General features: G+C 47.8%; 9 protein-coding genes and 1 non-coding gene across 10 annotated transcripts; 5 read left to right on the top strand and 5 right to left on the bottom strand.

Moving 5' to 3' along the window:
• Window positions 1–442: 442 nt before the first annotated feature.
• On the top strand, window positions 443–1,824 carry F9C07_2228036 (uncharacterized protein; the record flags this gene model as incomplete). The annotated part of the gene is made up of 4 exons (XM_041288328.2): window positions 443–534; window positions 621–902; window positions 958–1,088; window positions 1,151–1,824. The coding sequence occupies 4 exons, from the start codon at window positions 443–445 to the stop codon at window positions 1,822–1,824; spliced, it is 1,179 nt and encodes a 392-aa protein (XP_041140746.2).
• A 2,834-nt stretch (window positions 1,825–4,658) lies between these two features.
• On the top strand, window positions 4,659–7,457 carry F9C07_1079734 (putative xylanase/chitin deacetylase). Its single transcript, XM_041284080.2, has 5 exons — window positions 4,659–5,091; window positions 5,390–5,969; window positions 6,032–6,327; window positions 6,391–6,768; window positions 6,828–7,457. The coding sequence occupies exons 1-5, from the start codon at window positions 4,980–4,982 to the stop codon at window positions 7,289–7,291; spliced, it is 1,830 nt and encodes a 609-aa protein (XP_041140747.1). The 5' UTR covers window positions 4,659–4,979; the 3' UTR covers window positions 7,292–7,457.
• A 165-nt stretch (window positions 7,458–7,622) lies between these two features.
• Window positions 7,623–10,409, bottom strand: F9C07_1225 (putative heat shock protein Hsp98/Hsp104/ClpA; the record flags this gene model as incomplete). The annotated part of the gene is made up of 1 exon (XM_041284083.1): window positions 7,623–10,409. One exon carries the CDS (start codon window positions 10,407–10,409, stop codon window positions 7,623–7,625), a length of 2,787 nt encoding a protein of 928 aa, XP_041140748.1.
• Window positions 10,410–13,070: 2,661 nt separating this feature from the next.
• F9C07_1224 (uncharacterized protein) lies at window positions 13,071–14,673 on the top strand (the record flags this gene model as incomplete). Its single annotated transcript, XM_041288339.1, has 4 exons — window positions 13,071–13,133; window positions 13,199–13,381; window positions 13,731–14,462; window positions 14,530–14,673. The coding sequence occupies 4 exons, from the start codon at window positions 13,071–13,073 to the stop codon at window positions 14,671–14,673; spliced, it is 1,122 nt and encodes a 373-aa protein (XP_041140749.1).
• A 688-nt stretch (window positions 14,674–15,361) lies between these two features.
• On the bottom strand, window positions 15,362–16,516 carry F9C07_1223 (putative autophagy protein Atg27; the record flags this gene model as incomplete). Its single annotated transcript, XM_041288352.1, has 3 exons — window positions 15,362–15,557; window positions 15,611–16,130; window positions 16,252–16,516. The coding sequence occupies 3 exons, from the start codon at window positions 16,514–16,516 to the stop codon at window positions 15,362–15,364; spliced, it is 981 nt and encodes a 326-aa protein (XP_041140750.1).
• An 848-nt stretch (window positions 16,517–17,364) lies between these two features.
• F9C07_t46 lies at window positions 17,365–17,438 on the bottom strand. The gene has a single exon. It is a non-coding gene; the product is annotated as a tRNA-Val (tRNA).
• A 252-nt stretch (window positions 17,439–17,690) lies between these two features.
• Window positions 17,691–18,373, bottom strand: F9C07_2138501 (uncharacterized protein). The gene is made up of 2 exons (XM_041284092.2): window positions 18,020–18,373; window positions 17,691–17,961 (listed from the first exon to the last, which is right to left on the bottom strand). The coding sequence occupies exons 1-2, from the start codon at window positions 18,222–18,224 to the stop codon at window positions 17,927–17,929; spliced, it is 240 nt and encodes a 79-aa protein (XP_041140751.1). The 5' UTR covers window positions 18,225–18,373; the 3' UTR covers window positions 17,691–17,926.
• On the top strand, window positions 18,291–18,602 carry F9C07_1222 (uncharacterized protein; the record flags this gene model as incomplete). Its single annotated transcript, XM_071507794.1, has 2 exons — window positions 18,291–18,411; window positions 18,565–18,602. The coding sequence occupies 2 exons, from the start codon at window positions 18,291–18,293 to the stop codon at window positions 18,600–18,602; spliced, it is 159 nt and encodes a 52-aa protein (XP_071365800.1).
• On the bottom strand, window positions 18,374–23,612 carry F9C07_2138500 (C6 transcription factor). The gene is made up of 7 exons (XM_041288353.2): window positions 22,877–23,612; window positions 22,700–22,797; window positions 21,871–22,644; window positions 19,966–21,805; window positions 19,822–19,892; window positions 19,533–19,667; window positions 18,374–19,475 (listed from the first exon to the last, which is right to left on the bottom strand). Exons 1-4 carry the CDS (start codon window positions 23,336–23,338, stop codon window positions 20,710–20,712), a joined length of 2,430 nt encoding a protein of 809 aa, XP_041140753.1. The 5' UTR covers window positions 23,339–23,612; the 3' UTR covers window positions 18,374–19,475; window positions 19,533–19,667; window positions 19,822–19,892; window positions 19,966–20,709.
• F9C07_1221 (molecular chaperone Prefoldin, subunit 4) lies at window positions 19,458–20,155 on the top strand (the record flags this gene model as incomplete). The annotated part of the gene is made up of 4 exons (XM_041288340.1): window positions 19,458–19,475; window positions 19,533–19,667; window positions 19,822–19,889; window positions 19,963–20,155. 4 exons carry the CDS (start codon window positions 19,458–19,460, stop codon window positions 20,153–20,155), a joined length of 414 nt encoding a protein of 137 aa, XP_041140752.1.
• Window positions 23,613–27,579: the final 3,967 nt, after the last annotated feature.

Raw genomic sequence — 27,579 nt, 5'->3', positions numbered from 1 at the left:
GACTGCCGGCCGGCCTTGTGTGACATGAACTCAGTTCCTGGAGCAAGTGGTCCCGCAGGCGATGGATTGGATGTGCTGTGTCTTACCCTCTTTGGGCCTGCTGGTTGATTCTGGTTCGCCTATGAGCTCACAGTACTTCTCCCATCACACTGGAACCAACATGGGACGCCATAGTTTTCGGTTTTTCCTCCAATTCCATTTCCATTCTATAGTAATTGTACCTTAATTCTGTGATCTCACCGAGTCAAGGCTGCCGGTTGATCCTTGCAGCCACACACCTCCCCTGGCAAATGTGCCCAATTACAAAAAGCTTATCGCGAAGATGTCGGTGCCTCCCCCTCATAAATCTATAGTCCCTCCCTTGGTCCCTTGCATGGACCTGCTCGAAATGAATGCCAGTTAACCTATCATTCCCTGGACTCACAGGTTGCTCTCCGAAAACATGTCAAGCTTCAGTCCAGAGTTTACAAAAAGCTTCGCTCGGGAAACATGGACTCTCTATGCAGTTGGGATGCTGGGTGTTTGCCTGCGATTGTAAGTTGTCCTCAAAGCGAGAAACAGAGTCCTCGCATCCCCGTTGCTCTAGTTTGTCCATATACTAATTCCATACCACCTTATAGCGTAGCTCGAATACGTCGGTTAGGAATCCGAAACCTCCAGACAGACGATTACCTGATGGTCTTCGCTATCATCTGGTATACGATCCTATGCGTTTCATTGAACGAAGTCGTCATTGTGGGGGGTTCGAACTTGATGAGCGAGGAAGATATTAGAAACCTGACCCCGGCAATTAAAGCAGATCGAGTGAGAGGGAGTAAATGGGTCTTTGTCTCAGAACACTCCTTTGTCCTCGCGGTATGGGCGATGAAGACCTGTATGCTCATAATTTATGCACGTATAACGTGAGTTGCTTCCAGCAAATATCGACGTGAGTGATTCATTGACTTAATTTGTTAGGGAGGGTTTGCGGCAGAGGAAATGGGTTAATTATCTCGCCGTATATGTCGGCCTCGGTTTTATTGGTGTTGAGTTGTCTCTGTTCTTGATTTGCCGGCCCTTGTCTAATTACTGGGCTGTGCCTACATCCTGTGAGTCGTTGACTCTCTAGGCATCCCTAGCAAAGCAAATGAACTGACCGACTATGTAATAGATCAATGCTCAAGCTACCAGTACTACGAAATTATCCAGGGATGTATATCAATTTCCGCAGACATCCTGATGCTCCTTATCGGGCTGCCGCTTCTACTGCAAGTACGCGTGCCCCTCAAGCAGAAGCTGATACTTGTGGTTATTTTCGGCATGGGAATTTTCGTTATTGTCGCAGCAGTCCTGACAAAGGTTTACTGTCTCGTCCCGTCACTCATCTCATACGTCTATATGAATTGGTACTTCCGGGAAGCAACCGTGGCTGTTCTTGTCACCAACCTGCCACTCATCTGGTCTCTCCTTCGCGACGTGTTCCCTGCCCTCAAAAGCTGGACAGGTGGATCCAAGCGAGCCACCGACCGGTATAGGTCTGGTCCGTGGACCAGCAAAGCCTCGGGGTACGGCCGGCACTATGGGCCGTCGAGTCAACTACGCTCAGGCGACTTTAGCATGCACGATTACAACCGCAGCATTGTTACGCCTCACAAGCCGGCTTCTGACGTTAGCATACAAGCGAGTGACGATCGGGATGTCAGCGATGATGGCTCTGACAGAGCCCTGAGAATTCGGCAGGACGTTACTGTCACGGTGGAGCGCGAATCCCGGCCTCCCGAATTTTGGGGATCCCATCATACCAAAACCGAAAGTCTTAACGGGGCGCATCAACCGCAGCCATGAAGCATACGATTATTGTCTTGCATTTTTAAAATAATATTACTTCTGTATATAATATATTTCTTCCCCTCCTTTTGTTTCGTTGTTCCCATCCTGTTTGGGATTCAAGCTGTAATTAGGATCATTTGAGAATTTAAATATCCACTGCGCTATTATGGAAGTCTGGGGAGGGGGGCTCTATGCTATGTTACAATTATGTACTGTGTATATGCCATATGGACACTACTCCATATGAAGCAGCCTCAACGCACATCATTCAATGATCATCGAGGAGTGGGGGGAAATATTGTCCCAAGAGGGTATCAAGCACGACCACGGTTCTCGAGTGGACATTATTGACTCTTGAGGGTCGACACGGATATACGGCTGTACAGTACATACTCCCAATAATGATCATAGGGGCAAAGCCACCATGGATCCAACATCCAGGATTGCAACTGTGCAACCAGGGAAGTAGAAAGGTCTGGTGCACACCATTGGTCGACCATTCAATTCTCAAGCTTATCGTTATCTCCGTCCCAAATGCCACGGACTTTAACCGTAGATCTCCCGGTTCCCTTTGATTACGTGAGTGGGGTGCCCCCCATACGGCCTATGACCGTAACCTTAGATGCTTTCACCACTGATAAACCTTGTAATGCGTTTCCACGTTACAGTTCAGCCTCGGGTGAGAGTCTTGCCGAGTGCCGGTCTTTATCCGCTGCTGTTCTTTTTCCATTCTGAATCTTTTACGTACTCCCCAAAAAAGAGATCTCACCAATAAGAGGAGATTGAGGACACTCCTTGTACTCCACTATGGGACCTGAGCTATTCCATGTTCTGTGCCACAAGATTCCATGTATTCATACAACTCACGCGACCAACATTGGGGTTCTGCGCAATGCGTGAAACATGATGCAGAATTCCAAATCCTAAGAGCTTACAGTAGCTAGCTGGAAGTGTCCTATATGAGTTTTAGAAAAGGGAAAAATAAAAAGCCAGGCACGGATACTACCCGAGATTTCCCATCGGTGACTTCTCACCGATCACAATAACCTTGGGTTGTGCCGCAATATCCAGCCGAAAGGCTGCCTAATCACAAAGTTAAACAAAAAGCCTTTCGGCAACCAAGCTGAAGTATGCGTGTCCTGTTCCACCGCTGTATGGGGTATACTCAACATTGGTGCATAGAGCACGTCGAGGTCCCACCAGCCTTCAGCGCCTAAGAGTGATCATATACCATCCGGCCCACGGTTGGTCACGTTAATCTCCACTCGGCAACGGCCGTTTTCAGGAAAGGATCGCAGTGTCTCCAATTCCCTTTTGCTGGTTCAGTGTTCAGCATCATTACCCTACCCACGGACCAGGTCGAGCCTGGTAGGATGAATATCTAGCAAAATTACCTGTGTTGTGCAACAATGCTCCCTGCCCCCATTAATCGACCGTCCTAAGATCTACAGGTCGGAATTATGCCGACTCAGATCACCTCCTGAGAATGCAAGGCAGAGCAATACTCCTAGAGAATCCGGAGGTCGGTGGATCTGTCGTCTCCAACCTGTAGTGACCAGCGGAGTAGCATATACTTCACTGTGCGAAGTGGCAGGTTGATATCAAATCAAGCCAAGTATTCGTGCTTTTTGAATACGAGATGCTTACATAGCTCATTCGAGTTCTCCTTCCAGAGCTTCGTTAAGATTCCTATTTCAGTCATGGAAGGATTACGGACCGCTCGAGCTCGTTTTGCACTACTGCAACCACTCTAAATGCCCGCCGTTGACACTATCGATGCGCGGAAGCTTGACTATTGCTGATCAGCTGTCACCCTCGTCTGCACCACGCGGGAATACTTCAGGGATGACGGAGCAGACTACACAAAAGTCGCGTGTCATAGAATGCCATGGTTATAGGATCCATATATGATCATCGTCGCCCGCGGTGGACTTCGTAGTAACCTTTCCATAGCGAAACGGTTGAAGCAACCCCAGACTCGCATTGATGTACAGAGACTACGCCCAAAAGAGGAGTCTAACTTCTGCTATACATTATAGTGAGATTTGCTAAGTACAGTGCTTTCGCCGTTGCGGCCAATAACCATCCTCCAGCGAACTCCCATAAGGATGTCCAGACTGTACCTCGAATTAGAGCAAACTTCGCTTGCCATCATAGTTCAGACCTCGGTAATTTTCCGGGGCCCAATTTTCACTATCTGAAGAGAAGTCGAACAAATCACACCGGGTCAACTAATTAGTTTAACTTGGACCGAAACGGAGAATGCGCCATTTTATGACTCTCGTTTTAATGCAAGCCCTCGAACCAACTCACTGATTGAAGGCCGAGAAAAATTATCTGAACCCCTTCGGTGGCTAGTATTAGTACGAGTCAGTCTCAGAACCCAACGAACTCTGTTTACGACGAACTGGTGTTTGGGGGCCAATTTCTCCTCCAGTGATACCAATGTGACGGACTCCTTTTTTGCCGGTGGAGCGCCGCCGTTGCTTCGCAGATAGCGTGATTTGATACAGCCAAAAGTTGACATAGTCTAGGCCGCTTCAATAGTTACAACTTATAGGAACTAATGTCATTGAGTGGGGACGCGGTCAAAGTCAATGATATTGCCAAGGATAGCACCGAGGACTAAGAGTATTCCGTAGTCTCGATCCTGATGCCATTTCGCACCGTCAATTAGGGTTTGTTTCAGTTTGAGTGGGAAGCTGGTTACATGTATCGCTATATGAGAATACAAGGTACGCTCCCTACCGCATCTCTGTCGGCAGCCGATATACGACCAAATAGACACGATAATTTACAGACAATTACTGTGAGAACTCGCGGTTTCGAAATCCGCCGAGTTCAAATCAGAAATCAAATAATGATAATCATATTGGAAATAACATAAGTCCGTTAAGTCACACGTGACTGCCCCGCGGCCTCGTAGATTGAATGGATTACCGGCGTCAGTTTGTCGATCGGTCAATCAACGTAGGCACGTGGTATACCTTGCCTATATCCATCCCTGTTAATTCATTCGAGCCAGCTATTGAGCTCTGTGGCGTATGCACATCACCCGGTACGTCCTTCCTCATCTATGGCAACAACGGCAATAGTAGCTAATCTGACTACTAGTGCCTCATACCGTAAACCAACGGCCTTCTTATCGTGATAGCTGCATACTAAACGGTATGTCAGGAAAATCTTTGGCATCTCCCACCTTCCTAGGCTTGGAAGACCTCCATGTCTTCATTACTGGTGCTGCTGGCGGAATTGGAAAACAAGCGGTGCGAGAATTCCTAGGTACGTTGGCTTTAACTCATGTAACTGTGCGATGTTCGATTGGGTATACCGATCTCTTTCTTTACCTCGGTCGCACTCCAGCGCATGGAGGACCATAAGTAGACTGTTCTTTTCACTTCAAGATGGCGATTAAGTGTCTACATGACTCTATTGTATACTATTCCCGTTACACCATGCCTTCATACGGTACACGCCGGAGAAGTGGCATGGCCTAAATCCCATCGTTGCTGTTGCATCTCATGTATTTAGTCTTTTCCATAAATGGCACATTCCATGATCTAACATGATATCTATATAGATCAGGGATGCAACGTGACAGCACTGGACATTCAAGCCTTGGAGGTATCAGATATACAAGGGGAGGCTTACTCCCGGCTACACATCCTTAAAGGTGACGTCACGGACGAGGAATCCGTCCGAGCCAATATTGCGCAGGCCAACAAGCGATTCGGGCCTGTCAACATCTTGATCGCCAATGCAGGTATCACAGATGAAAGCAAAGACTACCCTATCTGGGAACTACCAGTGGAGACATGGGACCAGACGTACCGAGTCAATGTCCGAGGAACATTCCTGACAATCAAGCATTTCTTACGAGCAGCACGAGTGTCTCAACAGACGCTTGGTAAAGAACTGGATAACCTAGCTATCGTGTTAACGGGGAGCGAAACGGGCAAGTTTGGTCAGGAAGGCCATGCCGAGTATGCATCTGGGAAGGCTGGCCTGCAGTATGGCTTGGTCCGGAGTGTGAAGAATGAAATAGTTCGCCTCAATAGCAAGGCGCGAATCAATGCTGTTGCACCTGGGTGGGTAGATACGCCCTTGATAGAGGGCAGGCTTGATGACCCGAAGGAGATGTGGGCTGAGGCCGAGGCTACGTATGTTTATCACGTTCAATTCCCTACCGCCACAGCTTATAGATCCTCGCTAACTAAAGTAGGGTACCTCTCAAGAAGATCGCAAGACCGGAGGATGTAGCCCGTACGATGGCTTTCCTGGCCTCTCACCGCGCGGCGGGGCACATATCAGGACAGTGCTTAAGTGTCGACGGAGGAATGGAAGGTCGCTTGATCTGGAAGGAGAACGAAGCCGGCAAAGAGACAAAGAATCAAATCACTCACTCCGAGTCGAGTATAGTCCAATCAATTCCAAGGGCTGTATCAAAGCCCAAGCAGAACAAAATCCGGATAGCCGTCTCCATTGACCTAGACGCAGTATCCGGATGGCTAGGGACAGGTAAGCCATCTTTTCCATTTTTAAGCGATCTACAAATGCTAACCAACCCCCTACAACAACCAGGTCAACACCCCGACAACATCCTCGCGGACTACTCTTCCGGATTCTTTGCTGCCAAAGTTGGCGTTCCCCGTCTCCTACGGATGCTCAAAAAGCTCAACCTAGCCGATCGTTGCACCTGGTTCATCCCAGGCCACTCTGCCGAGAGCTTCCCCGAGGAAGTGCAACAGGTAGTCGAGTCAGGCTGCGAGATAGGACTTCACGGCTACGCCCACGAAGGAGCATACCAATTGACAGTCGAGCAAGAACGGGACGTGCTAACCCGATGTATCGACATTGCAACCAAACTGACAGGCAAGAAGCCCGTCGGATACCGCGCACCTCTATACCAACTGCGCGAGTCAACATTAGACCTACTAGAAGAGTACGGATTCGAATACGGTAAGAGCTCCTTCCTTTTCCACTCCGACAATCCACCTTACTAACTTAATTCAAAATAGACGCTTCCCTAACAGACCACGACTGCCACCCTTTCTTCGCCCCAAAACGTCCACCCCTCCAACCCATCAATTTCTCCCTCCCCGCCTCGACCTGGATGCATCCCATCCCACCTACAACGGAAGACCGCCGGCCCCTCGTCTGCGTCCCCTGCAACTGGTACATGGAAGACATGACTCCAATGCAGTACCTTCCTCACACGCACAACTCACACGGCTACATCGATGTGCGCGTGGTCGAGAACCTCTGGCGGGATCGATTCCTGTGGATTCGTGAAAATGAGGACGAGCCTATCTTCCCCGTTCTGATGCACCCGGATACCAGCGGCATGGCGCATGTGATTGGGATGCTGGAGCGGTTGTTGACGTGGTTGAAGGGGTGGGGGGATGAGGTTGAGTTTTGTCAAACGGGGGAGATTGCTAGATGGTTTAGGGATAAGGAGTTAGGGAGTAGTGGGAGTTCGTAAGGTACATTGCTTCGAATATCTAAGATAATTACCATTTTGGAACATTGATAAACTGTAAGAGTTGCTCATTAATTCAGGGATTTGAATTTATTGTTTTGTTGATACATCCAGTTATTCCAGCTGAATCTATTTATTAAAGCACATTATCTCAATGCTGTGTACAAAGTGCATATAATATGTCCAAGGAAGAAATATTAACAACAACGCCAATACCCATAATCAAGCGAGAAGAAAAAGTCATGTTATCATCATCAGTCATCACTCCATATCTTCAAAAATGCACATCCCCTTTGATTTTTTTTGCTGATAATCCCCCTTTTTTTTAGTAAATTTACTCGTAGAGATCCATGTCACCACTGCCGTCTTCCATCTCGGCTATGGCTTCATCTTCACTATCGAGCATGTCTTGATCTTCGTCAACCGGGATCTCATGGTTCGGCAGGACGTCGATACGACCATCGCGCATGATGACACGAGCCACCTCGCCGTCAACGATGCTTCCACGGAGGATAAGAATAGCGAGACGGTTGAGAACTTCGCGCTCGATGATGCGAGCCAAAGGCCGAGCGCCATAAGCGGGCGAATAGCCTGCGTCGCCGAGGTAGTCTTTGACCTCCTCTGTGCATTCGATCGTGACGTTCTTTCCGTTTTGCTCCAAGCGCTTTTGGACTTCGTCCAGACGGAGGTCGACGATCTTGCGAATTTCTTTCTTGGTGAGGCGATTGAAGATGACCGTACTGGAGATACGGTTGAGGAATTCAGGAAGGAAGTAGTCACGGAGGGCGCCCATGACCAATTCACGAGTTTGAGGATCGATCCGTCCATCCTTAGTGGCGGGACGAGACAGGAATTCGGCACCCAGGTTGGACGTCATGACGACGATGCAGTTCTTCGCGTCGACAATTCTGCCTTGACCGTCTGTGACACGTCCGTCGTCCATGAGCTGGAGGAGAACCGTGAGGACCTCCTTGGCTGCCTTTTCAACTTCATCGAAAAGAAGAATGGAGAACGGGCGTCGCCGGAGGCTTTCTGTCAGCTGGCCACCAGCATCATGTCCGACGTATCCCGGAGGCGCACCGATCATACGGCTCAAAGAGTGGCGTTCCTGGTATTCAGACATATCGAATCGAATCATAGCCTTGGGGTCATCGAAGAGGAACTCTGCAAGAGCCTTCGTAAGCAAGGTCTTACCAGTTCCGGATGGACCACAGAAGAGGAAACTTGGCGGCGAGTTAGGGTTGCTGAGGCCAGATCGCTGGAGTCGGATTGCATTCGATACGGAGGTCACAGCCTCCTTCTGGCCGACGACTATCTTGGCGAGGTGCTTCTCCATGTTCAACAACTTGTCCTTCTCAGTGGTCTTGAGTCTGGTGACAGGGATACCAGTCCACCGAGCAACAATCTCGTTGATCTGATCGGGGCCGACAGCGTCAGCGAGCAGTGTCTCTCCAGCGTCTCCGGAGCGAGCACGTCGTTCTTCATCCGCTTTCGCGCGATCCACCTCGAGTCTTTCGATCAGAGCTTTGGTCTCCGGAATGGCATAGTATTCCAAGTCAGCGGCGGTCACTGTATCCCCGGACCGTTCTGCCTCATCTCTCTTAATCTTGAGGGAGTCGAGCTTGATCTTGGCATCCTGAATGGCCTTGCTGCGCTGCTTCTCGCTTTCGTACTTCTCACGCAGCGGGCGCAGCTCCTCAGTAACATTGGCTGCCTCCTGCTTGGCTGCCTCCAAGCGAGCTCTAGATGCGTCATCTTTCTCGCGCTCGAGGGCATGGATCTCGATTTGCAGCTGTCGGAGCTTTCTCTCCAAGTTATCCAAGGCCTCAGGCTCGGACTCACGTGTCACTCTAACAGCGGCAGCAGCTTCATCGATAAGATCAACTGCAGAGTCGGGAAGTCGACGAGCAGTTAGGTAACGCGAAGCCAGTGTGGCTGCGGAAACAATGGCACCATCGAGAATGTTGACACCGTGATGCACTTCGTACTTCTCCTTCAACCCACGGAGGATAGAGATAGTTTCGTTAACAGAAGGCTCCTTCACTAAGACCTGTTGGAAACGTCGTTCAAACGCCTGGTCCTTCTCAATATACTTCCGATATTCGCCTAGTGTCGTGGCACCGATACAGTGCAGTTGGCCTCGAGCCAACATCGGCTTCAGAAGATTGGCGGCATCCATGCCACCCTCACCGCTAGAGCCTGCACCCATGAGAAGATGGATTTCGTCGACAAACAGGACGATTGTTTCTTTAGATTCTTCGATCTCTTTGAGGACTCCCTTCATTCTTTCTTCGAACTCACCCCGGTACTTGCTTCCTGCAACCAATGAACCGACATCGAGCGAAAGCAATTTGCATTGAGCCAAGTTTGCCGGGATATCGGCATTCACAATTCGGCGAGCCAACCCCTCCACAATGGTGGTCTTTCCGACACCAGGCTCACCGATGAGCACTGGGTTGTTCTTCGTTCGGCGACTGAGGATACGAATCACTCGACGAATTTCTTCCTCGCGGCCAATGACAGGGTCAATCTTGCCCTCTCTTGCGAGGGCCGTCATATCAATGGTGAACTTTTTGAGGTTCTCATTCTCGCTTTCTGAGTCGGCTGTCTTGGAATCTACCCTCCTCGTACCGCGGATTTGCTGAACGGCAGAGTCTAGCAACTTGACGTTGGGAATGTTGGCATCCGCCAATGCTCGCTGGACCTGAGAGTCCTGGGCGACGGACACAATCAAATGATCGATAGCAACGAAGCTGTCCTTCTGGGTCTTGGACAACTCGGAAGCTGACCGAATAACCTTGGCTAGTGCTGGAGAGACACTAACGGATTCGGGGGGAGGGTCTTGGCTTGGACAACGGACCAGGGTCTTCATGAGAGCGCGTTCGAGAAGCTGAGGGTCGCCATGGGCGCGTTCAATGACTTGGCGGAAGAGAGGGGCCGAAGAGGAATCGTGTGAGGGGTGTGCCGTAGCTTGTTGGTCTTTCGATTCATCTGGAGAAGGATTTAAGAGGGCCACTGCTAGGTGAACGGGGAGAATCTGAGAATGGGAGTATTGTTCAGCCAAACTGCTGGAATCCAGCAGGGCCTTGTTAGCTCTATCTGTGAATTGAGCGCCGTTCATGGTGAAACGGGTTGATCAGTTGTGTGTGTTCGAATAGTGTGCAGGTATGTAAGGTCGTTGAGGTAGTTGAGGTGATTGAGAGAATTAGAGGGGTATGTTTAACTATTATTATAGTTATCTGTATGACTGTTACACAAAAGAATGGAAATGCTGGTGGTTGGAGCTCGCCGATGTCTATATAGCTTGGTGTTGGGCATCCTTTTCAACCTTCCAGACCCTCCATGACGACACGAGGAACTTCCACCGCCTTCCAGAAGCACCTATAAAAAGGAGGGGGTGATTCTTGGTCACTGACGTCACGTGGTGTGTGTGTGGCCTGACTGTAGGGGCAACAGCCATCTGGACTCTTCCACACATGATCCGTACCAACTGGACAATTCTGGGCTATCCATACTGCATGTGTTGTGCTTCCTCCGAGTATACGAAGGTAGTACCGGTAGAACTAGTGACGCTAAGTTGTACTAGTAGTTGCCTGGATGCCTGAATGCCTGAATGCCTTCACTGCGAGGCAGCCTGAGATCTCACTTGGATCTCGAGCCATCGATAGCTATGTATGTATATGGGCACATCAGCGTTACTTGTCAGTACACGGTAAGATACTGGAGCTTCCCACCATGTTCAGTATTTCTGAGTACCTCCAAGTACCCACCCACTCCAGATAGGCCAATGATCGGTCGGACTGATTATCAACCGGCGATGATGATTGGAAGAGTACTAGTGGTAGGTCTCCAGTACTACTACCGGTCAACTCTGCCCACCTAACCTAAAACTTGACTGAGGTCAGCTTCTTTTACCCCCACGATGGGATGAATCGTGATCCGATTGAATGCGATTTAGGCCGTCCAACAAGGGAGATATTCGGGAGACAATACTTTACCAGTTTGGTCAACGATTAGGGACACAGGATCACCCGCATTGGCACGATAACTTAAAATATAACCAATGCCATCCGACCACCGGCGCAATGAACCGTCTTTATGGACCGCGATCGATCTCCATTGGATGTTTCACACGCATCTGCCATTGGGAACTAAGGTTACTAGTCCATGACACATCATGACTACGGACGAGAATTCAATCGGCATGTTTCCCATCACCATAGACGCCTTGCGTGGTCTGCACGATGCGCGAACTCTTCTCATAATACCGAATGGTAATGAGAATCTTTTTTATTCTCTCTTGATATCTCCCTTCTAATTTTTAATTATTCTTTTTTTCCCAACTCTGTACATTGAGAGATTTTCGGGGGTCTAGTCCATCCATACTAATCAATAAAAGTCCCTCATCTGGCTCGATCTCGATTCTTAATTAATTATTTTATGTTTTTTTTTTTTCGGTTTTTCCTCTTAACCGCCTTGGTTTTTATATTAACTCCAAGATGTTAAGATCGTCGACTCTCGTTCCTTTTTCTTTCTGTCATCCCACTTTTTCCCTATCAACCCCCCTGTCTTCCCTCTCTCTCTCTCTCTTTCTCGGTTTTTTCTCTTCCATCCGCCTCGTCATGACGTCAGAAGTGGACACGGCCCAAGTTGCCCTGGATTTCGACGGATGGGATGACTTCAGGCAGCCGACAATGTTAGCATACTAGTTCTTCCGAGGCATGGCTGACTGTCCTTGGAACCTTGATCCCCCTCTCCAACGCCGTTAAGTAAGTACTAGCCCGTCCTTGCATCTTGCATATCCACTTTTTCTGCCCTCAGCGCAGGAGCCTCGTTATGCGCCCGTGGTTCAGGAACTGGAGTCCACTTCGTGTCTTGTCTAGACCTTAAGTGGCACCCGCTGCGCAGGGGATTCGATGGGAAAGGAAGGCAACGCGGCGGAGCGTCCGGTAGATCGTAATCCGAATTATCGTAGAGAGAGGGGGCATTTACCTGATGGAGGTACTATCAATGAAAGCCATATCCATACTGCCTCGTACTACTCTGCACCGGTGTCAAAATCTGTGATCGGAGAGACAACCTGGTTTGTCCAAGTGGATGTGAATTAGTATAATTATCGCTGTTTCAGTGGGGAAGTAGTGGTCAAGCTAAATCTGCAAGTTATCATGCTGCTTCTCCCTCGGTTTGCCATCCATGTCGTAGTCTCTCGTTGCACTTGCTTCTTGGGGAATAATCCTCAGGCGTAGTTTACTTTGTGAGAGTATCTCTGCTAATCAGATCCATGAGAATTCATTTTGGATTTTATTTTAGTATCTTTCGTCAGTGGCTAGATACCATCACATATACATTATTTTACTTTTGAATTTTTCATTTTTGATTCTGGGCCACCTCATCCATCCTAAACCAACGGCCCTATGAAATTCTTTAAGAACCCACTCGTTCCTATCTCTCGTTTCCTGGTTCCAGTTTTCTTTTCCTTTATCGTGTTCAGTCTCAGTCTTTATCGATCTGAGTCGATCCTGATTTAGAAACATCTTCTCTCCATTACCCATACCGACTGGATTCTCATCATCTTTTTCCAATCCGGTGTACTGCGTCCCGGATCATCCCCCATTCTGTGTAAAATTTCAACCGAGAAGAAGACTGGATATCAGTAGCTACGCCTGTGGTGAAAATCCCTGGCAGTTGGTGTATCACTCCATATTGCTCAAATTCTCCATTTGAATCTTTTCATCACCATTCAAATAGATCGTGTCTGTCACAGGCACACATAAGTGCAAAGATGTCGCAGAAGCCCATCTTCGTCGCTACTCACCCCCGCGCATGCTCAACAGCATTTGAACGAGTACAATAACCCTTAAGATCCCTCCTAGTCCAACTACATGAATCTAGAATCGCTAATATTCGCAGGTCTTCATGACTCGTCGGGATACCATCCAGTGTATCCATGAGCCATTTGGCGATGCTTTCTACTATGGCCCAGAAAGACTGGGTACAAGGTTTATGGACGACGAGAAGGCCCGCCTAGAGAGCGGCTTCAGTCAGTCAACCTACAAGACGGTGATGGATAGAATAGAGCGTGAAGCTTCTGAGGTCCGACCCTTGCTCTTTTCCCTTTTCTCTTCTTCCTTTCCTTTGGCTCGTAATGTTCCTTCCTGACAGGACGATGATGGATCGACCTCAATGGCATTTGGGATGCGTATGAGGTTGATGTAACCACTGTACCCTGTTTGATCTCAAGCAAATCTGCATGGGTTGTTCCGTCTGGACTTCTGCGGATGCCAGATGGGACACTCGGCCCTTTCCCATTTTTCTCACTTATCCCACCGAAGGTGTCGGATCTCAATTCCTATCTCGCAAGTGAACCACGACGATTATCTCTTGTTATTCTTCTAAATTGTCCCGTCGTGGACTTCAAGGCGAGTCACTTACCGGATCACAGGGCAAGAGAGTTTTCATCAAGGACATCATCCACTATCTCCTTCCTCCAAGCGGGAAGCCTGCCAGCATTGCGCCATCCCTACTTAGAGTGAAGCGTGGTGTCGGCACCGAAGCCAACGGCCATGCTAGCAACGGTGTAGAAAGCAACGGTCATGTCGAATCAGGGCAAAGCACCAAGCAGACGTCCCAGTACCCGTATCCCACAGAGCCAGAGCCAGGTAATCCCACTGTGATGCCCAAGGAACTTCTCTCCAAGTTCCACTTTGCCTTCCTCATCCGCGATCCCCACTTCAGTGTCCCTTCATACTACCGCTGTACCATCCCTCCCCTGGACGACGTCACCGGGTTCTATTATTATGATCCGGCCGAGGCCGGGTACGACGAAACCCGTCGGACTTTCGACTACCTGCGAAGCGTCCGCCTGATCGGGCCTCATATCGCGACGAAGGAGCAGGACGCGGACGAGATCGACAACAAGCTCAGGCCCGTCCTCAACGGGGTCGGTGAGGCACACGAATCGGCGGAGATCTGCGTCGTCGATGCGGACGATATGCTCGAGAAGCCGGGCCCAATGATCGAAGCGTTCTGCCGTAGCGTGGGTATCGACTTTGACCCGTCCATGCTTGAGTGGGACGACGAGTCCGAACAGAAGCAGGTGTGCGAAGCATTCGAGAAGTGGAGAGGATTTCACAACGACGCCATCGAATCGAGAGGGCTAACAGCCCGGAAACATGTAAGTCTACAGCAACAGCAACGTCTGAACAAGGGGTAGTAAACAGTCACTAAACCAGATTCACCAGGGCCGTCCCGTGAAAACCGAAGAGGAATTCGACGCCGAATGGTGCAAGAAGTACGGCCCAGAGGCCGCCGCCCTAATCCGTAAGTCTGTGGACGAAAACATGGCGGATTACTTGTATCTTAAGCAGTTTGCCATGAAAGTGTAAGTTGAGAGGAAGAGATGAGGAGGAATTTAAGTTGCAGGAGAACGGACAGGAGGAATCCACTTTTTATTATTAGGTTTTCAGGGTTGTTTGCTTGTCCCTTCAATGCCGGTGATGATCATGATGAGATCTTAGCTCTGATGACGCCATTTGATGCTCCGCGTTCATTCGTGTTGTCCTTTTCTTTTTGGAATCTCCTTGCGTCGGATCCTGGGTTTTCTTGTTTTTATTAGTGTCGTATCGTGTTGTATTGGGAGTCTGAGTCTCGTCTTTGTTACAGAGTTGTTTTGTTATTTTGACCCTGCGTAGAAGTCCGAGTAGATCGAGGTAGGGGTATCCGGAGTATATCAAATGCTTCCATGGAGCCTCGCAAGACTACAACAACATACACCATAGATTTAGAAATTATAATCTACTCGACTTACTCCATACTCTACAGTATTTGTCTAATATTCAAAGTTTATAATACTATATAGAGCGAAACCCCAGAAAGACCGATGCATGACATTCATCGTACAGTACCTATCATGCACGTGCCCAATCCAACCCAGTCTGCAACTACCTTACATATAGATTTTCTATGAGAATATCGCACACACGGCCCCACCGTGCTGTAGAAACAAAAAGAAATGCCAAACCAGACGTAAACAAACGAAAGAGAACCACCTACACCACGCTATACCTCACGGCATTATACCGCACTGTAACCGCCTCTGGACCCCGATCCTTGGAGCGTGTTGACCACCCGACGGAGCCAATCCTGGAAGATATAAGGAATATCCCGGATAGTGTCGCCGTGAGGGAGGAGATCCCATCCCCGGGCGCCGTAGCGGTTATAATTAAGCCAGGAGCCAAAGATAAGGTAGGCAGCGATGCAGAGGAAGAGACTGCGTCACATTATTAGTACCCATATAGATCAGCGGTAAAGGAATGAACATACATAATGATCAACCAAGTAAAGAAACCCCAGTGACTGGACGAGTCACCTTTCTTTTCTTCCAGGTAATGATCACAGGCATACTTGGTCCTCCAGTTCAGCTTGAGCACATACGAGTCGTCATCGGCCTTTCCGAAACTCTTGAACTGAAGACTGTGCGACCGGTCTTTTTCCTCGTCCGGTGGCTGTTCTTTATCGTCTCCGCCTTCTGCGCGTCTCCGCTCGGCCTCTTTCTTCTCACCATCAGACTCATCGGTCGTCTTCAGACCTTCTAATCCCGACCGTTCGGGATCGCATTGGAACTCGAGCACCGCGCCCGCGTCTTTCTGCTTCCCCTCATCGTCGACGTAGTTGCCTCCGGAGAGTTTAACCAGTAGACCCTCCTCATCCGGGTCGAGCTTCTTCAACCGGGTGATTTCGGGGTCTTTGCTTCCGTGACCGAGATGCTCGAGTCCAACGATAGGGAAGGCACGGCTTGTTTCCTCGGAGCCATCGACCGGGTATTTGTATTGGAATCCGCAAACTTGGATATAGAATAGTTAGTATTGTATGTTATGGGTTAAATAGGTTGAATGGTTAGGAATATGACAAATATCCGGGTTGTTAAGTCTTCGTATGAAGCAAGAGAAGAGAAAAAAACATACTGTTCTTCGATGTCCCACACTTCAGATGGCCCTTAATCGAAGCCCCCTTCAAAATGTTACATATGTTCAGTACATAAGTGGTGTTCACGACGTGTTCCTCTGTTTTCTCAACGTTGTAGAGCGAGTGTACGCCGCCCAGCTCACTCAGGTCGTACTTGTACCCATCGACATTAATATGGGCGCAGTCGAAGCCGCTTGCGGCGCTTAGACTCGGTAGTAGGGCGGAGGAGAGGATAATCGAGGAGAGGCCTGCGGGTATTCGCATGGTGTAGATGTGAGGGAGGGAGGGTAGACGAAGGGCGCTGGTGTCGTCGGTGTACTGTCTCGTCACGGTTTGGTGATAACAGTGTTGGTGTGATGACAAGGGCGACGGAGCTTGACTGGATACAATCTAAAAATGGCTGTTGAGGTACCAGAGCCCCTAGATTTGTAGGAGTAGTGATGTATGATGGTGAAGATTGTGGATGATGAAGGCTGGGATTTAAACCGCCGGTATGTTATGTTAGGTGACGATAGCTCTGGTTTGGCCGTTCGGGATTATCTTTCTTTTCTCCGAGACCAGCGTCAACCACTGCTGCTGTATATCAATGGATACAGAGACGGTCACCTCGGTACTCTAGTGATATTACGCAGGTCTCAGTTCGAAAAAGGAAACGTATAGGACAGAGAGATCTTAATGTGACCGGTAGATATGTTGTGTTTCCTACTACTTACTTCCTCAGAAGCGGAGGGCACATGACATGGCCGATGATGATGTCACCCGACCGAGAACCAATCAATACATTTTTATACATCCATATACATACTAAACTACATCTTGTTGCCGTTGGTTTGTTTTAATACTCTAATGTACCTCTGAGTATCTACCTTGTCGCCAAGATAACATCGGGGCTCTTGGCCAACCGGGAAGGTTAAAGTATGAGGAAGTCCATCTGACAATAACATAGTACACTATTAGCCCGTGAAGAATCTTGTATCGAGCAACCGTGATCGTGAAGGGTGGATATGTTATAGATGCATGTAAAGACGCATGTGGTAGAGAGTTGGCCAGGATACTAGAAAGAAGGGAGGGAAAGTAAAAAGAAAGAGAAGACAAGATGATGCAAAAAGAAATGACCAGACTGGGGCTCGATCCCAGGACCTTATCGGTGTTAACGATACGTGATAACCAACTACACCATCCGGCCAACTTGTTGAATAATTATTCTTTTTTAAGCATTAATAAGCAGCACATAAAATAGCACTCTCCCAGCCCGTGGAGGGCTATAGTCCTCCGACTCCTAATAGCGGCGACAGCAGGATCCTGAGAAGAATGATTATGCCAAAGAGCTTCTACTCGACTCTAGGTTCTGAGAAAGAACTTACGTTCTTTCACAGTATGCCCTAGACTTTTAGATGAAGAAAATAATCTCTCTCCATCTGTTCTTACACCAAGAGGTCATTACGTCGTCGATTGAAGTTCAATCAATAAAGCCAACCATAAAAAGTTATATATAGATTTCGCTTGAAATTTGACATCAGGCATCTCCAGCAGCACTCTTCTGCAAAGATATTTCGAGTCTGTGTTATAGTCCAGCACTCGAAACAACCCAGTACCCTGGTAAAAAACATGATATCGTGCAAAGACGCTAGAGCGTAGTTGTGCTCAATGGTCGTTTCTCAGGCACTGAGCTTACTAGCAGTACCGCGAAATGACCTCCTGAATTTTAGCTGTGACATAGTCAGTCAGCTGTAGCTCTCATGTATACGGGAAACAGGTGATATATACCATCCGAAATGTCGCCACATGATTTCTTCAAACAGGGTTTGATGGCATTTAAAATATCCTGCGAATGGGGGCAAGCGCATTTGAAATCATCACTGGGGCACTCCACTTGCTTTATGCCATCCTGGACGCAAGGCAATGCGCAGGTGATGTCCTGTGCTCTTGCGATGGCAGCAAGGGTAATTGCTGCGACTAAGGTGAACTTCATTTTGGACGGTGGATGAAGATAGATGGGCTAGGTTAATGTTGGAAACCAAAGCAGCGTGAAAAGTAGATGAAAGCAAGTGATGGAAATGAGAAAGGAGAAGGGAAAGGATGTGGGCTTTATACTACTAGTGCCTTTGACCAAATGTACGACCAGATCTCATATGTTCTCACTTGGGCGGGATCTACATGTATGTCTCAGTTATTGCCTCAATAACAATGCCTTTCAGATGACGTGTCGCACCCAGGTAGCATATTGGAATACGATTTGAGAAATGGAGTACTGAATATACCATGTGAGCGATCTGATAGGATATTCAACAGTCGTGTATACACGTAAGTAGCCCAGCAGACCCCAAGGATGCAACAATCAATAACATAAGGAAAACTACGTATATTGAACCTAAAGCGCAGTTGAACCACTCCGTATAATCCATAATTTATCTAGCAAAGACCCCTCACTCAGATGAAAAGTCCACGGTCTTATTCAATGCGAAGCTTCCGAGCCCTTCGACCTCGCTTGCATCTCTTTCGATCCACTCTATCGATTTCCTCTCCCTTGCTTCGACTATCTACGTAATAAGATCAATTAAGTCTCCGACATCCAGACCGATCCCTCTAGCCAGCGGGCTACGACAGAGGCTTCGACGCTTGCCTTCGTCAGCGCTCTTCCTTCTATCATACAGTAGCACTGTGTGCTGCGAGACGGGTGGTTTAACGATCTATACTCCATAGATCATCCTACCTCAGTTCCTCAGGGTATCCAAATCACTACCGAGTACGAATGATCAATGCTACCCACTCCCATGAAATGAGTCTAATCAAGTCTCACACGTATGGGATACTTTCCGGGAAGTATCTCCGAATGTCTATCAGGGCTCTATCGGCCTTTGGAAATATATCTTGATTCTAGGGCAGGTTCCTTCAAGAAGGAGAGATGCCACGTGCCGGACAGTTCGTGAGCACAGTCCATTTCTTCTCCAACTTACAAGCACCAATTAGATAGAAACACACGGAGTACAGACTAGTATAAAACATAATTAGGTGAAGATAATAAGCTTAAAGTAACAAGGCCATGAACCATCAGCCACAACATCCCCGCCAAGAACAAGCCGTGCACAGACCACCCACCGAAACCACATCAAACCAAATTAAACTTAAGATCTATCAAGAAACAAATCCCTCCAGCCCCTCCACAATACTATAAGATATAGACACCCACAACCTAATAGCAAAAATGATGCAACATCGCATGGTAAGCCCGCCAAATCTCCCCGACCCAAAACAGCCAAGCTAACTAAACACACCACAGCTCGCAAAAGAAGACGAAGTCTCCGCAGCAGGAGAAGAGAATGAAGTCCGTCGCGAAGATCAGGAGAAGATCAACCGCTTCAGCCGGCTCCACCAACGCGAAACGCTGCTGGAAGAACAGCTGAAGGCTAAACAGGTTAGTTCTTGTCTATCCTTCTTGTATCAAATTGCGATTTTGCATTTCCTCGCGAGTGATTCACGCTGTGTCGCTGGCTTCGGAAACTGATGCTGTGTTGATATTGACATGGTGTTCGTGGTCCGTATACTGACGTTTGATACCTATGTTACAGAAAGATAAAGAGGATCTCGAGGAGATTTCTATGGAGCTAGAACTGGCCGATGAGGATGAACTAGTGCCGTAAGTGTCCTTTCATTTTAATCTCCAAGTCTATTTTCCTGCTTCAAAGTGTTTATCGCTCTGACTCGAACAGGTACAAAATCGGGGACTCCTTCTTCCAACTTCCCCTTGCCGACGCCCAATCTCTCCTGTCTTCATCGACGGAGCAGATCGACTCTGAGGTGTCGGGGCTGGAGGAGAAGTTGAGTGATCTGCGCGACGAGTTGCAACAATTGAAGGTGGCGCTGTATGCACGGTTCGGGCGGAGTATTAACCTGGAAGTCTAAATTATTTCATAGCATTAAACGTCTCGAAAAGCTGTGAAGCATGCGGTATGAGAGTGGACCAGGAGGTTCTATCATTCATGCATAGAGGTCAAAAAAAATCATGATATCACTGTATATGAAACATGGTCTATTTGTCTAGTAAGACAAGGTAAATTCTACAACACAGGAAAGTATCGTGATGGTATGCTCAATGTAATCAAACGTATCGTATGGATATCAAAGATTCGGTCGTAAGACATATCTCGTTTCACATGCTCCACTGGACCCAGACCATCATCTAGACAAATAATACAAATAGATAATACAGTCCACCTCCTTCCTGACGAAGAAAGCCTTCGTTGCCCTGGGCGTCTGTGTCCTTGGTTTCTCTCGTAAGTTGTTAATCTGCACAATATTGACTGCTCTAAGTCGGTTCTCAGGACACGGTTTATATAGAACCGACGTTTCATGGTCATTCCACAAGCTGACGCCGCGAGAGTGGGTCTCGACATGGGAGACAAGGGTATGCGGGAGAGTCGCAAAGTGTCAAATTATGAGCGATAGATCCCGTGATATTAGATGATGCTTGCGATTGTCATGCGTGAATGGGATGAGGTTGACTGTGGCTGAGGTGCTGGTTCATCACCCCCAGGGCTAGTCTGCACATCCATTCTATTGTATTCCTGCTGTTGTTTTTGCTTCTCACTGATTAGATACTGAACCGTCTGTTCAACCCAATCCCATCCTTCCCAATCTTCTACTTCCCCAGTAGACAGATTGTCTCGGGCACCGGGGTGTGGCATAGGGACAGGACTACCGAAGTCAGTCAATGTCTCCAGCTGAGAGCCAGTCTCACTGCCTTGCCACACCCAGCTGCCACCAGTTGTACCTTGCATGTCGCCCGACACATACGCCAACATTTCTTCGTCCCGCTCGGGATCGACACCGTCGGGGCGGCGTAGCCGGTCCACAAGGCACTTCAAGAAAAATGCGATGTACCGCCCACAGGCTGCGTTGACAGACCGGGAGTCTCCAACCACAGCACTTGCCCGGACACACACAAATGCGGTATCATATTCCTGACGGAACAGCAACACCAGCACACAACGCCAGATGTGTGTGCAGAGCACAGTTCCCGCGGAGGATGCCAACAAAGGCCGCCAATCATCATTTCCAGGAGGCGAAGAGTAACCAGGAGAACCCGAAGGAGCCCGCATGCAGCGTGAAAGGAGGTGAGCAGTGTCTTGAGAGATTGAAACACAGTAGTCAAGTGCCAACGATCGGACTTCGGGGGCACAAAAAGGGGAAATATTATGACGGTAGAGGATCAGACGGGCGTTTTGCAAGTAGATAAGTGGGAGGATAGAGCGGGGATCGAGATACTGGTCGGACTTCGGATGGTACTGCGGAGGAAATGTGGCCTGGCAAGTTTGAAAGTGTCGCTCGAATATTTCCAAGGTTGCCGGGCTGATCGTGGAGCTTCTCAACGTCCGGACCAATTGACCTATCGACCGAACGACATGTATAGTGGCCAGGAGTGGAGTGGTCTGTTGGCTTTCCGCCACAATGCCACCTTCTGAAATACACCGTTCGTCGACTGGACAAGGAAGGTCAACGTCGCAATCTTGATCGTTGATAAGGACTGGTTTTCCCATTTCCAGGGCGAGAAGCCTAAGGAGATAAAAAGTCAACTAAAACGGAACCTTGTATAACGAGAGATTCAGTCAGTCACATACCTATCCCAGGCATACACTCCCCACCATAATCGCTTGCGCATTTCCCCTTCGAGGGCTGACCACGGCCCTGACTCAAGATGCAGTCCTATCTCCTGCGCTACTCTCACTGCAGAACCGATCCATACCCAACTGGCTGATTTCGCGTTGACTTCGTAGAGGAAAAGACTAACCAAAAGCGCGGCTCGGGCTTGATCCAAGGTGAAATTGTCCTTCCAGACATCGATGACCCCGCAGGAGACTCTTATGAACTCTTTACCGTCGTGTTCCCTAGTCTTTTCCAGTGTGTGAAGTGAACCACAAGCGAAGATACCAAACAGAACGGCCGCCCACTCTCGAGGCAGGCCCAGAAGGGTACCAGTTTTGTAAACCTTTTCATACTCCGTCACGAAGCTAGGCCAATGAACTACTGGCAGGACCGAATGAATACATTCGTAGTATTGCGTGAGGAGACGGTCTGCAACCTCCTTCGGGGGAAGCGGTGGAGGATCGGATGCTAGGAGCGATTTCGGACCCGGCTGGCGATACGGAGTTGGGACTTTCAAGATTCCTCTTCCGTACTTTCGCAGATTGGCTCGGGCTTCGGTTAGGTCCTGTGATACCGGAGCTCTTGGCTGGCGTGGTGGCCGATACCCAATGTCAGGGAGCTTCAATTGAGACTGTCCGGTTCCATCAACATCGAGATCAATCAGGTTGTCCGGCCTCAGCATGCCCGATCGCAGTTGTTGTAATTGCTGCTTGGTTGATAGAAGCTGCTTCTCTAAGTCCTGTACTTGCCTATGACCCAATTAGAATGACAAAGCTTTTCAATACAAGTAGCCGTGGTACAAACTTGATAGACGACATGCGCCTGTTGGTTTCTTTCGTGAACTGGCATCGCACTTTGCGATTTGTACATTCTGTACAACTAGACGACTCCGAAGCGTCACACTGAACCGAGGAAAGTTAACAAAACCGCGTTGGATGATCTTAAGCCAAAATGACAGGGGCCTCGGCGAAAACTCGGTACCTTGACTTTGCGCTCACGACACGCATCACAACTGGGGTCTTTCCTCCTCTGACGATAGGCTCTCTTCTGTTGCAGCGGCTGCTGCATTTGCTGCTGCCCCCCAGTACCACTGGGCTGAGGAAGAAGCCCCGAAGACCCTGGTGCCGAACCATTGAGCGGTGGCGCATCCGGAAGAATAGAGGCGCCTTCGGCCGGCGAGCCGCTTGATTCATAGGATCGTGAGTATGATGAAGGCGGGGGAGGAGGGGGAGGGTTTGACATCTGGTGCGGCAGTGGTTGCAAAAGATGAGCCATTCTCAATCCGCTAGCAGGTCTACTCGGCGGAGCGGAAAGAAGAGTAGGTGGAGGGCCAGCCTGTGGAAAAGGACCTGAGGGCGAAGTTACCGATTGTACCGGCGGCAACTCATAGGAAACGCCCGGTTGGCCTTGACTATTCGGCGAACGGAAATACTGCGTCTGCATCTCGAGCCTCCGAACGCCAACTCATAGAGGGAGGACAAGATATAACAAAGTGGACGATGTATGGCGAAGGGCGAATTGATTTTGAGTGGAAAGGAGTGACAACCCAACAAATCCCGACACGTGCAACCTTATCTTATTTTTTTTGGCACCCTCACTCTTTCCTTTCCTTTTCTTTTTTTTTTTTCTTTATCCCGTTGTGTTCAAAGTTTCTTAATAGAGCGGAGACAAGAAACAAGAAAACAAAGAAGAGAAAAAACAATTAAGAAAAAAAAGGAGTAACCCCCGAATCTACCCAAGCCGGATGGTAATGGGAAGCTCAAGGGTTCTTCTTTGTATATACGGTAATGACACTAGTCCAGAGTGTCAAGTTACCAATGACTGAAATGAAGAATGGAGAACAATAATCAAGATCCCGACGGATCGAAACCAGTAGATAAGGGAGAATTCCCGAGTGGTGGCGACTGAATTGCCAATTGGGATGGTGTATCACTTTAAGTTGGGGGACGGTGGTCGACGCCTGAGGCAGCCCGGTATAGTCCCAGTAACGTAATATACTAGAGGAGAATATAACGCAGACTGGATGGATGCCTCTAATACCTAGCCTAACGGGCAGATACGGTAAGTTTAGGTAGTCGTCGTTCAGTCCGGGAGGAACTAAGGTTCAAGTTGATGGTTGTGTTGACATGAAATGCGCTGTCTGCGGATAGATGGAGGTCGTCAAACCATTACTTTGTTTGTTCGAAATTTCTCCACCGAGCAGGTTGTTAAATACCGAGGTCGCCGTGAAGGGTTGTGTGAGAGCCAATGATGGGATACGATCGGTTGAAAAAGGAGTGGGGGGGCCAGCGTGGGAAGTATGCTTCTTCTAGAAACAAGGAGGAAAATGGGATACCTGACGGTGAGGAGAGATAAAATTAAGGAAAGGAAAGAAGAGAAGAAGAGAAAGTGAGGCAAAGCAAAAAAGGTTACCGGAGAAGAATGACCGTATGGAATGATATTATAGTGATGATGGCCAGTAGTAATTTAAAAAAATAAAGAAAAAAGTAAAAAAGAACAGAAAATAACATAATAATAAAATTTAAGCATCAAACCGAAGAAATAAGGATGATGATGATAATGATGGAATTTCCCTTTCACGTTTATTTCATTTTATTTTGTATTTTGTATTTGTATTTTTATTCTTTTTTTAATTTCTCATTCTTTTGCTTTGGTGTCCCTCAATTACTTTTTTGGAGTAGGATTTTTCCCTTAGAAAACTACATCTCCAGAAGAAGAATTCTTTGCGATATCACAGACCCTAAAAGGAACATCGATCGACACGATCAATTAATTTCCCAATGCCACGCGCTCAATGCGTCAAGTACTTTATCCTAGACACGCCTACTAGAGTAATCGGCCGGGACGGACTCCATTCTCCAGGGTCTTCATTCAAGAGCCAGGAAGCGACTCCGAAAGTCTCTCGGCTGACCCCAGTTACTTCTAACCATGGGCTGAAACGACACCGGCTTCTACTCAAATCAGATCGTGAGGAAGGTGGAGATTAAGTAAATGGGAGCTTACTGCAGAATTTATCTTTCTCAGGAATCTTCTGCCGACAGGCCTTCTTTTTGAGTTTTTCTCCGGAGTAGTATCTTTTATTTGGTTTAGTTGGATTTAGTGTCGCTTAGCTTGATCGTTAGCCTCTTTTTATCCTTTTTTTTTTTCTCGTTTTTTTTTTTTCCTCCTGTTCTTTTCTTTTCATTACCAAACCAAGAGTCAGGGAAGGGGAAAAAAAGAACAGAAAAGAGAAATAGGGACACAATATACTCAAGACATACTGGGGTATAAAGAGGGGTAATAAATCTTGGTGGTGGACGAGGTTTCCAAAATATCTCAAGGTATCCTTATTTCACTGTGAAACGGCTATGGGCGTGGTATAGTGGAGGGTACAATCAATGTACAGTACGTACAGTACGCTGATTAATCATCAGTGCTCCAGAAGTACTTAATATATTAGAATTGATGTGAGATTCGGATATCATCCCGAAATCTATTTAATTCGTGACGAAACCCATCATCATCATCATACTTGTAGATCGCAATGCTCGTATATCTCTAACAACTGGGATATCAATACCATCAAGATCTATTCCTACTGTGCTCATCAACAGTCGTAGTATCAAACTACCTATTTTACCTTTAGGCAACAGATGAGAGATCAGAGCTCAAGCTAACACTCAGGGTAACCCGAGATCGGCAGTGGCAGTGTAAGTGTGCTAGTACTCCGTATTTTGAAAGGTAACAACGTTTCTGTTGTCTTTTCCCACGGTTCATGGTTCCAATGGGCCAATGGTCCCACCCCAGACTAAGATACTCTCGGTATAAGTATTATAATGAGATGAATTAATGTTGAAGGATAATCCTAGTCAACGTAATTACCTGTACTGAGCTTAAATGTGTTCTCGAACAAATACCCTGGGAGCTATAAATAAACAGGATCTAGCAACGGTTTGCTTGACTATCTATCTCATTGCAGGCAACCATCCTGCCATGAAATCAAAGAGCCGATGCTGCCTACTTTTCTGTCAGCACTGAGTATCACTACCAAATAAAATCGAGAAGAGAAGGGGGGAAACGGAGAAAGGAGCGGCATCTATAAGTGATTGGGCGGGAATAAGGAAAGTCAAAAGGCCTTTACCTCATTATTCCTGTGGGTTTCCAAGGTTCATGGCTTGATTGGACCGTAATTCGGTTTAAGGTTCTATTCTTATTCTCTTCACCGATGCCTCTCTGTTGTCGTGCAGTCAGTGCACCCCTGAAGCTGCCTGTCAAGCTAAAATTAACATGGCTGTAGTAATCCCAACATCCCTGCGCAATCGATAAAGACTAAGTAGTAGTTGAAATTGCATAGGAGTTCCATGGAGGATATATCCTATGAAAAATAATAAAGGACATAAGACCTAATAAGGAAATTGTGTTCCGAGATCTGAAGGGGTTCAAAAGGAGCTCTATCATGGTCATTCTTCCTAAGAATATCATAGGGTAGAGAACCTTCCCACCCTATTGTGGTCTTTGTGACGATCTCTCGGAATCCTTCCTCGGATGCAGCCATTGGATGGGCCACATGGAAGGCTAGCCCGGAAGCTCAACCGGGACGGTTGGGAGGAGTTTAGCGGGTGGACCGGCTGATAATAAACTTGCTCATAATCAATGAAATAAGTCTGTGGCGACCCAGCAGAACGACATTGGGATCTTCCGAAATTGTCTGTTCTCCCAATGGAACAAACAAAAAAAAGAAAAAGAAATATTTCAGAATGGACTTCTGGTAAGAATTATTACTGGACAGGCGATGATTGACATTTTTTGAATCCCGAAAGATGATCCCCGCTTCCAATCACCGTGATTCTTCATAATAAAAAACGACCCTTTTTTCCCCCTCGAGCATCCCCCGGAGATTTTTCGCAACCACGTTTTCCGTGTTTCGTCCGAATAACACCCTTGAACGAAATATGGTTTGGACTACGGAGTACGTAAGCCTTTAGATGAGTCGTGGGAGTTCCTCCTCGGCTTATCAATGTATAGGAATCTAGAATGTCCAAGTAACAATGATCATTTGGCCGTTGAGGCTATTACAGTATGATTCTTAATCGTCATAACACACGGGAACCTCCGTGGTGGGTAACGGTGTTCTCCTGCTTGTGGCTGGTGTCGATCAGAGTACTAAGGTTCCTCCCATAATGCATTTGCTTTCGGCCTGACCTAACCGGCATTAACTGCCTGGCAATGTGATAGCGGCTTGTTAGTCTTTCCACTGGCTTGTTGACACGATCAGTGATCAACCGGAGTATTTAGTTACTAATGATTAACTAATACTACCATCCTTGAATGGCATCCGTCTTCACCTCATTACCCCTACCAATTTTTACACCGTGGGTGAAAGATATTTTTCGTCCTTGGAAGGACGGTCCAGTATCCTATCCAAAATCCTACGGAAGATATATCCTAGATTGGTTGACGGTGCTAATTCGACAACTGTGCCTTCTAGACCAACTAATCTTCCGGCGATTGGTTTGCGCAGCCTGGGCGGGGTGTTACGCATGTTATGTCTCATGGCCTATCACTTTACGATCACATCCACCTTTTGTCAACTAGATCCATACTGCCGCATGGGAGTGCCGCAAATTGACTGGGTTGACTACTACTACTCTGAGCGGAAGGATTCCGTCGGTAGTTCTGACTGGATATCAATGGCATGATTTAGG

This window comes from Aspergillus flavus, chromosome 1 (genome assembly GCF_009017415.1).
Source record: "Aspergillus flavus chromosome 1, complete sequence".
Lineage (NCBI taxonomy): Eukaryota > Fungi > Ascomycota > Eurotiomycetes > Eurotiales > Aspergillaceae > Aspergillus > Aspergillus flavus.
This window is presented reverse-complemented; position numbering and strand designations above follow the sequence as displayed.

Excerpts from the sequence above, each read along its gene's own strand:
- F9C07_2138500 (XM_041288353.2), bottom strand. The coding sequence starts at position 23,338 with ATGCAGACGCAGTATTTCCGTTCGCCGAATAGTCAAGGCCAACCGGGC. Across the intron at positions 22,798-22,876 it reads GTCGTGAGCGCAAAGTCAAG|TGTGACGCTTCGGAGTCGTC; the intron begins GTACCGAGTTTT and ends TCCTCGGTTCAG. Across the intron at positions 21,806-21,870 it reads GGAGTGTATGCCTGGGATAG|GCTTCTCGCCCTGGAAATGG; the intron begins GTATGTGACTGA and ends TTATCTCCTTAG.
- F9C07_1079734 (XM_041284080.2), top strand. The coding sequence starts at position 4,980 with ATGTCAGGAAAATCTTTGGCATCTCCCACCTTCCTAGGCTTGGAAGAC. Across the intron at positions 5,092-5,389 it reads AGCGGTGCGAGAATTCCTAG|ATCAGGGATGCAACGTGACA; the intron begins GTACGTTGGCTT and ends ATATCTATATAG. Across the intron at positions 6,769-6,827 it reads AGAGTACGGATTCGAATACG|ACGCTTCCCTAACAGACCAC; the intron begins GTAAGAGCTCCT and ends AATTCAAAATAG.
- F9C07_2138501 (XM_041284092.2), bottom strand. The coding sequence starts at position 18,224 with ATGAAGTTCACCTTAGTCGCAGCAATTACCCTTGCTGCCATCGCAAGA. Across the intron at positions 17,962-18,019 it reads ATGTGGCGACATTTCGGATG|CTAAAATTCAGGAGGTCATT; the intron begins GTATATATCACC and ends ACTATGTCACAG.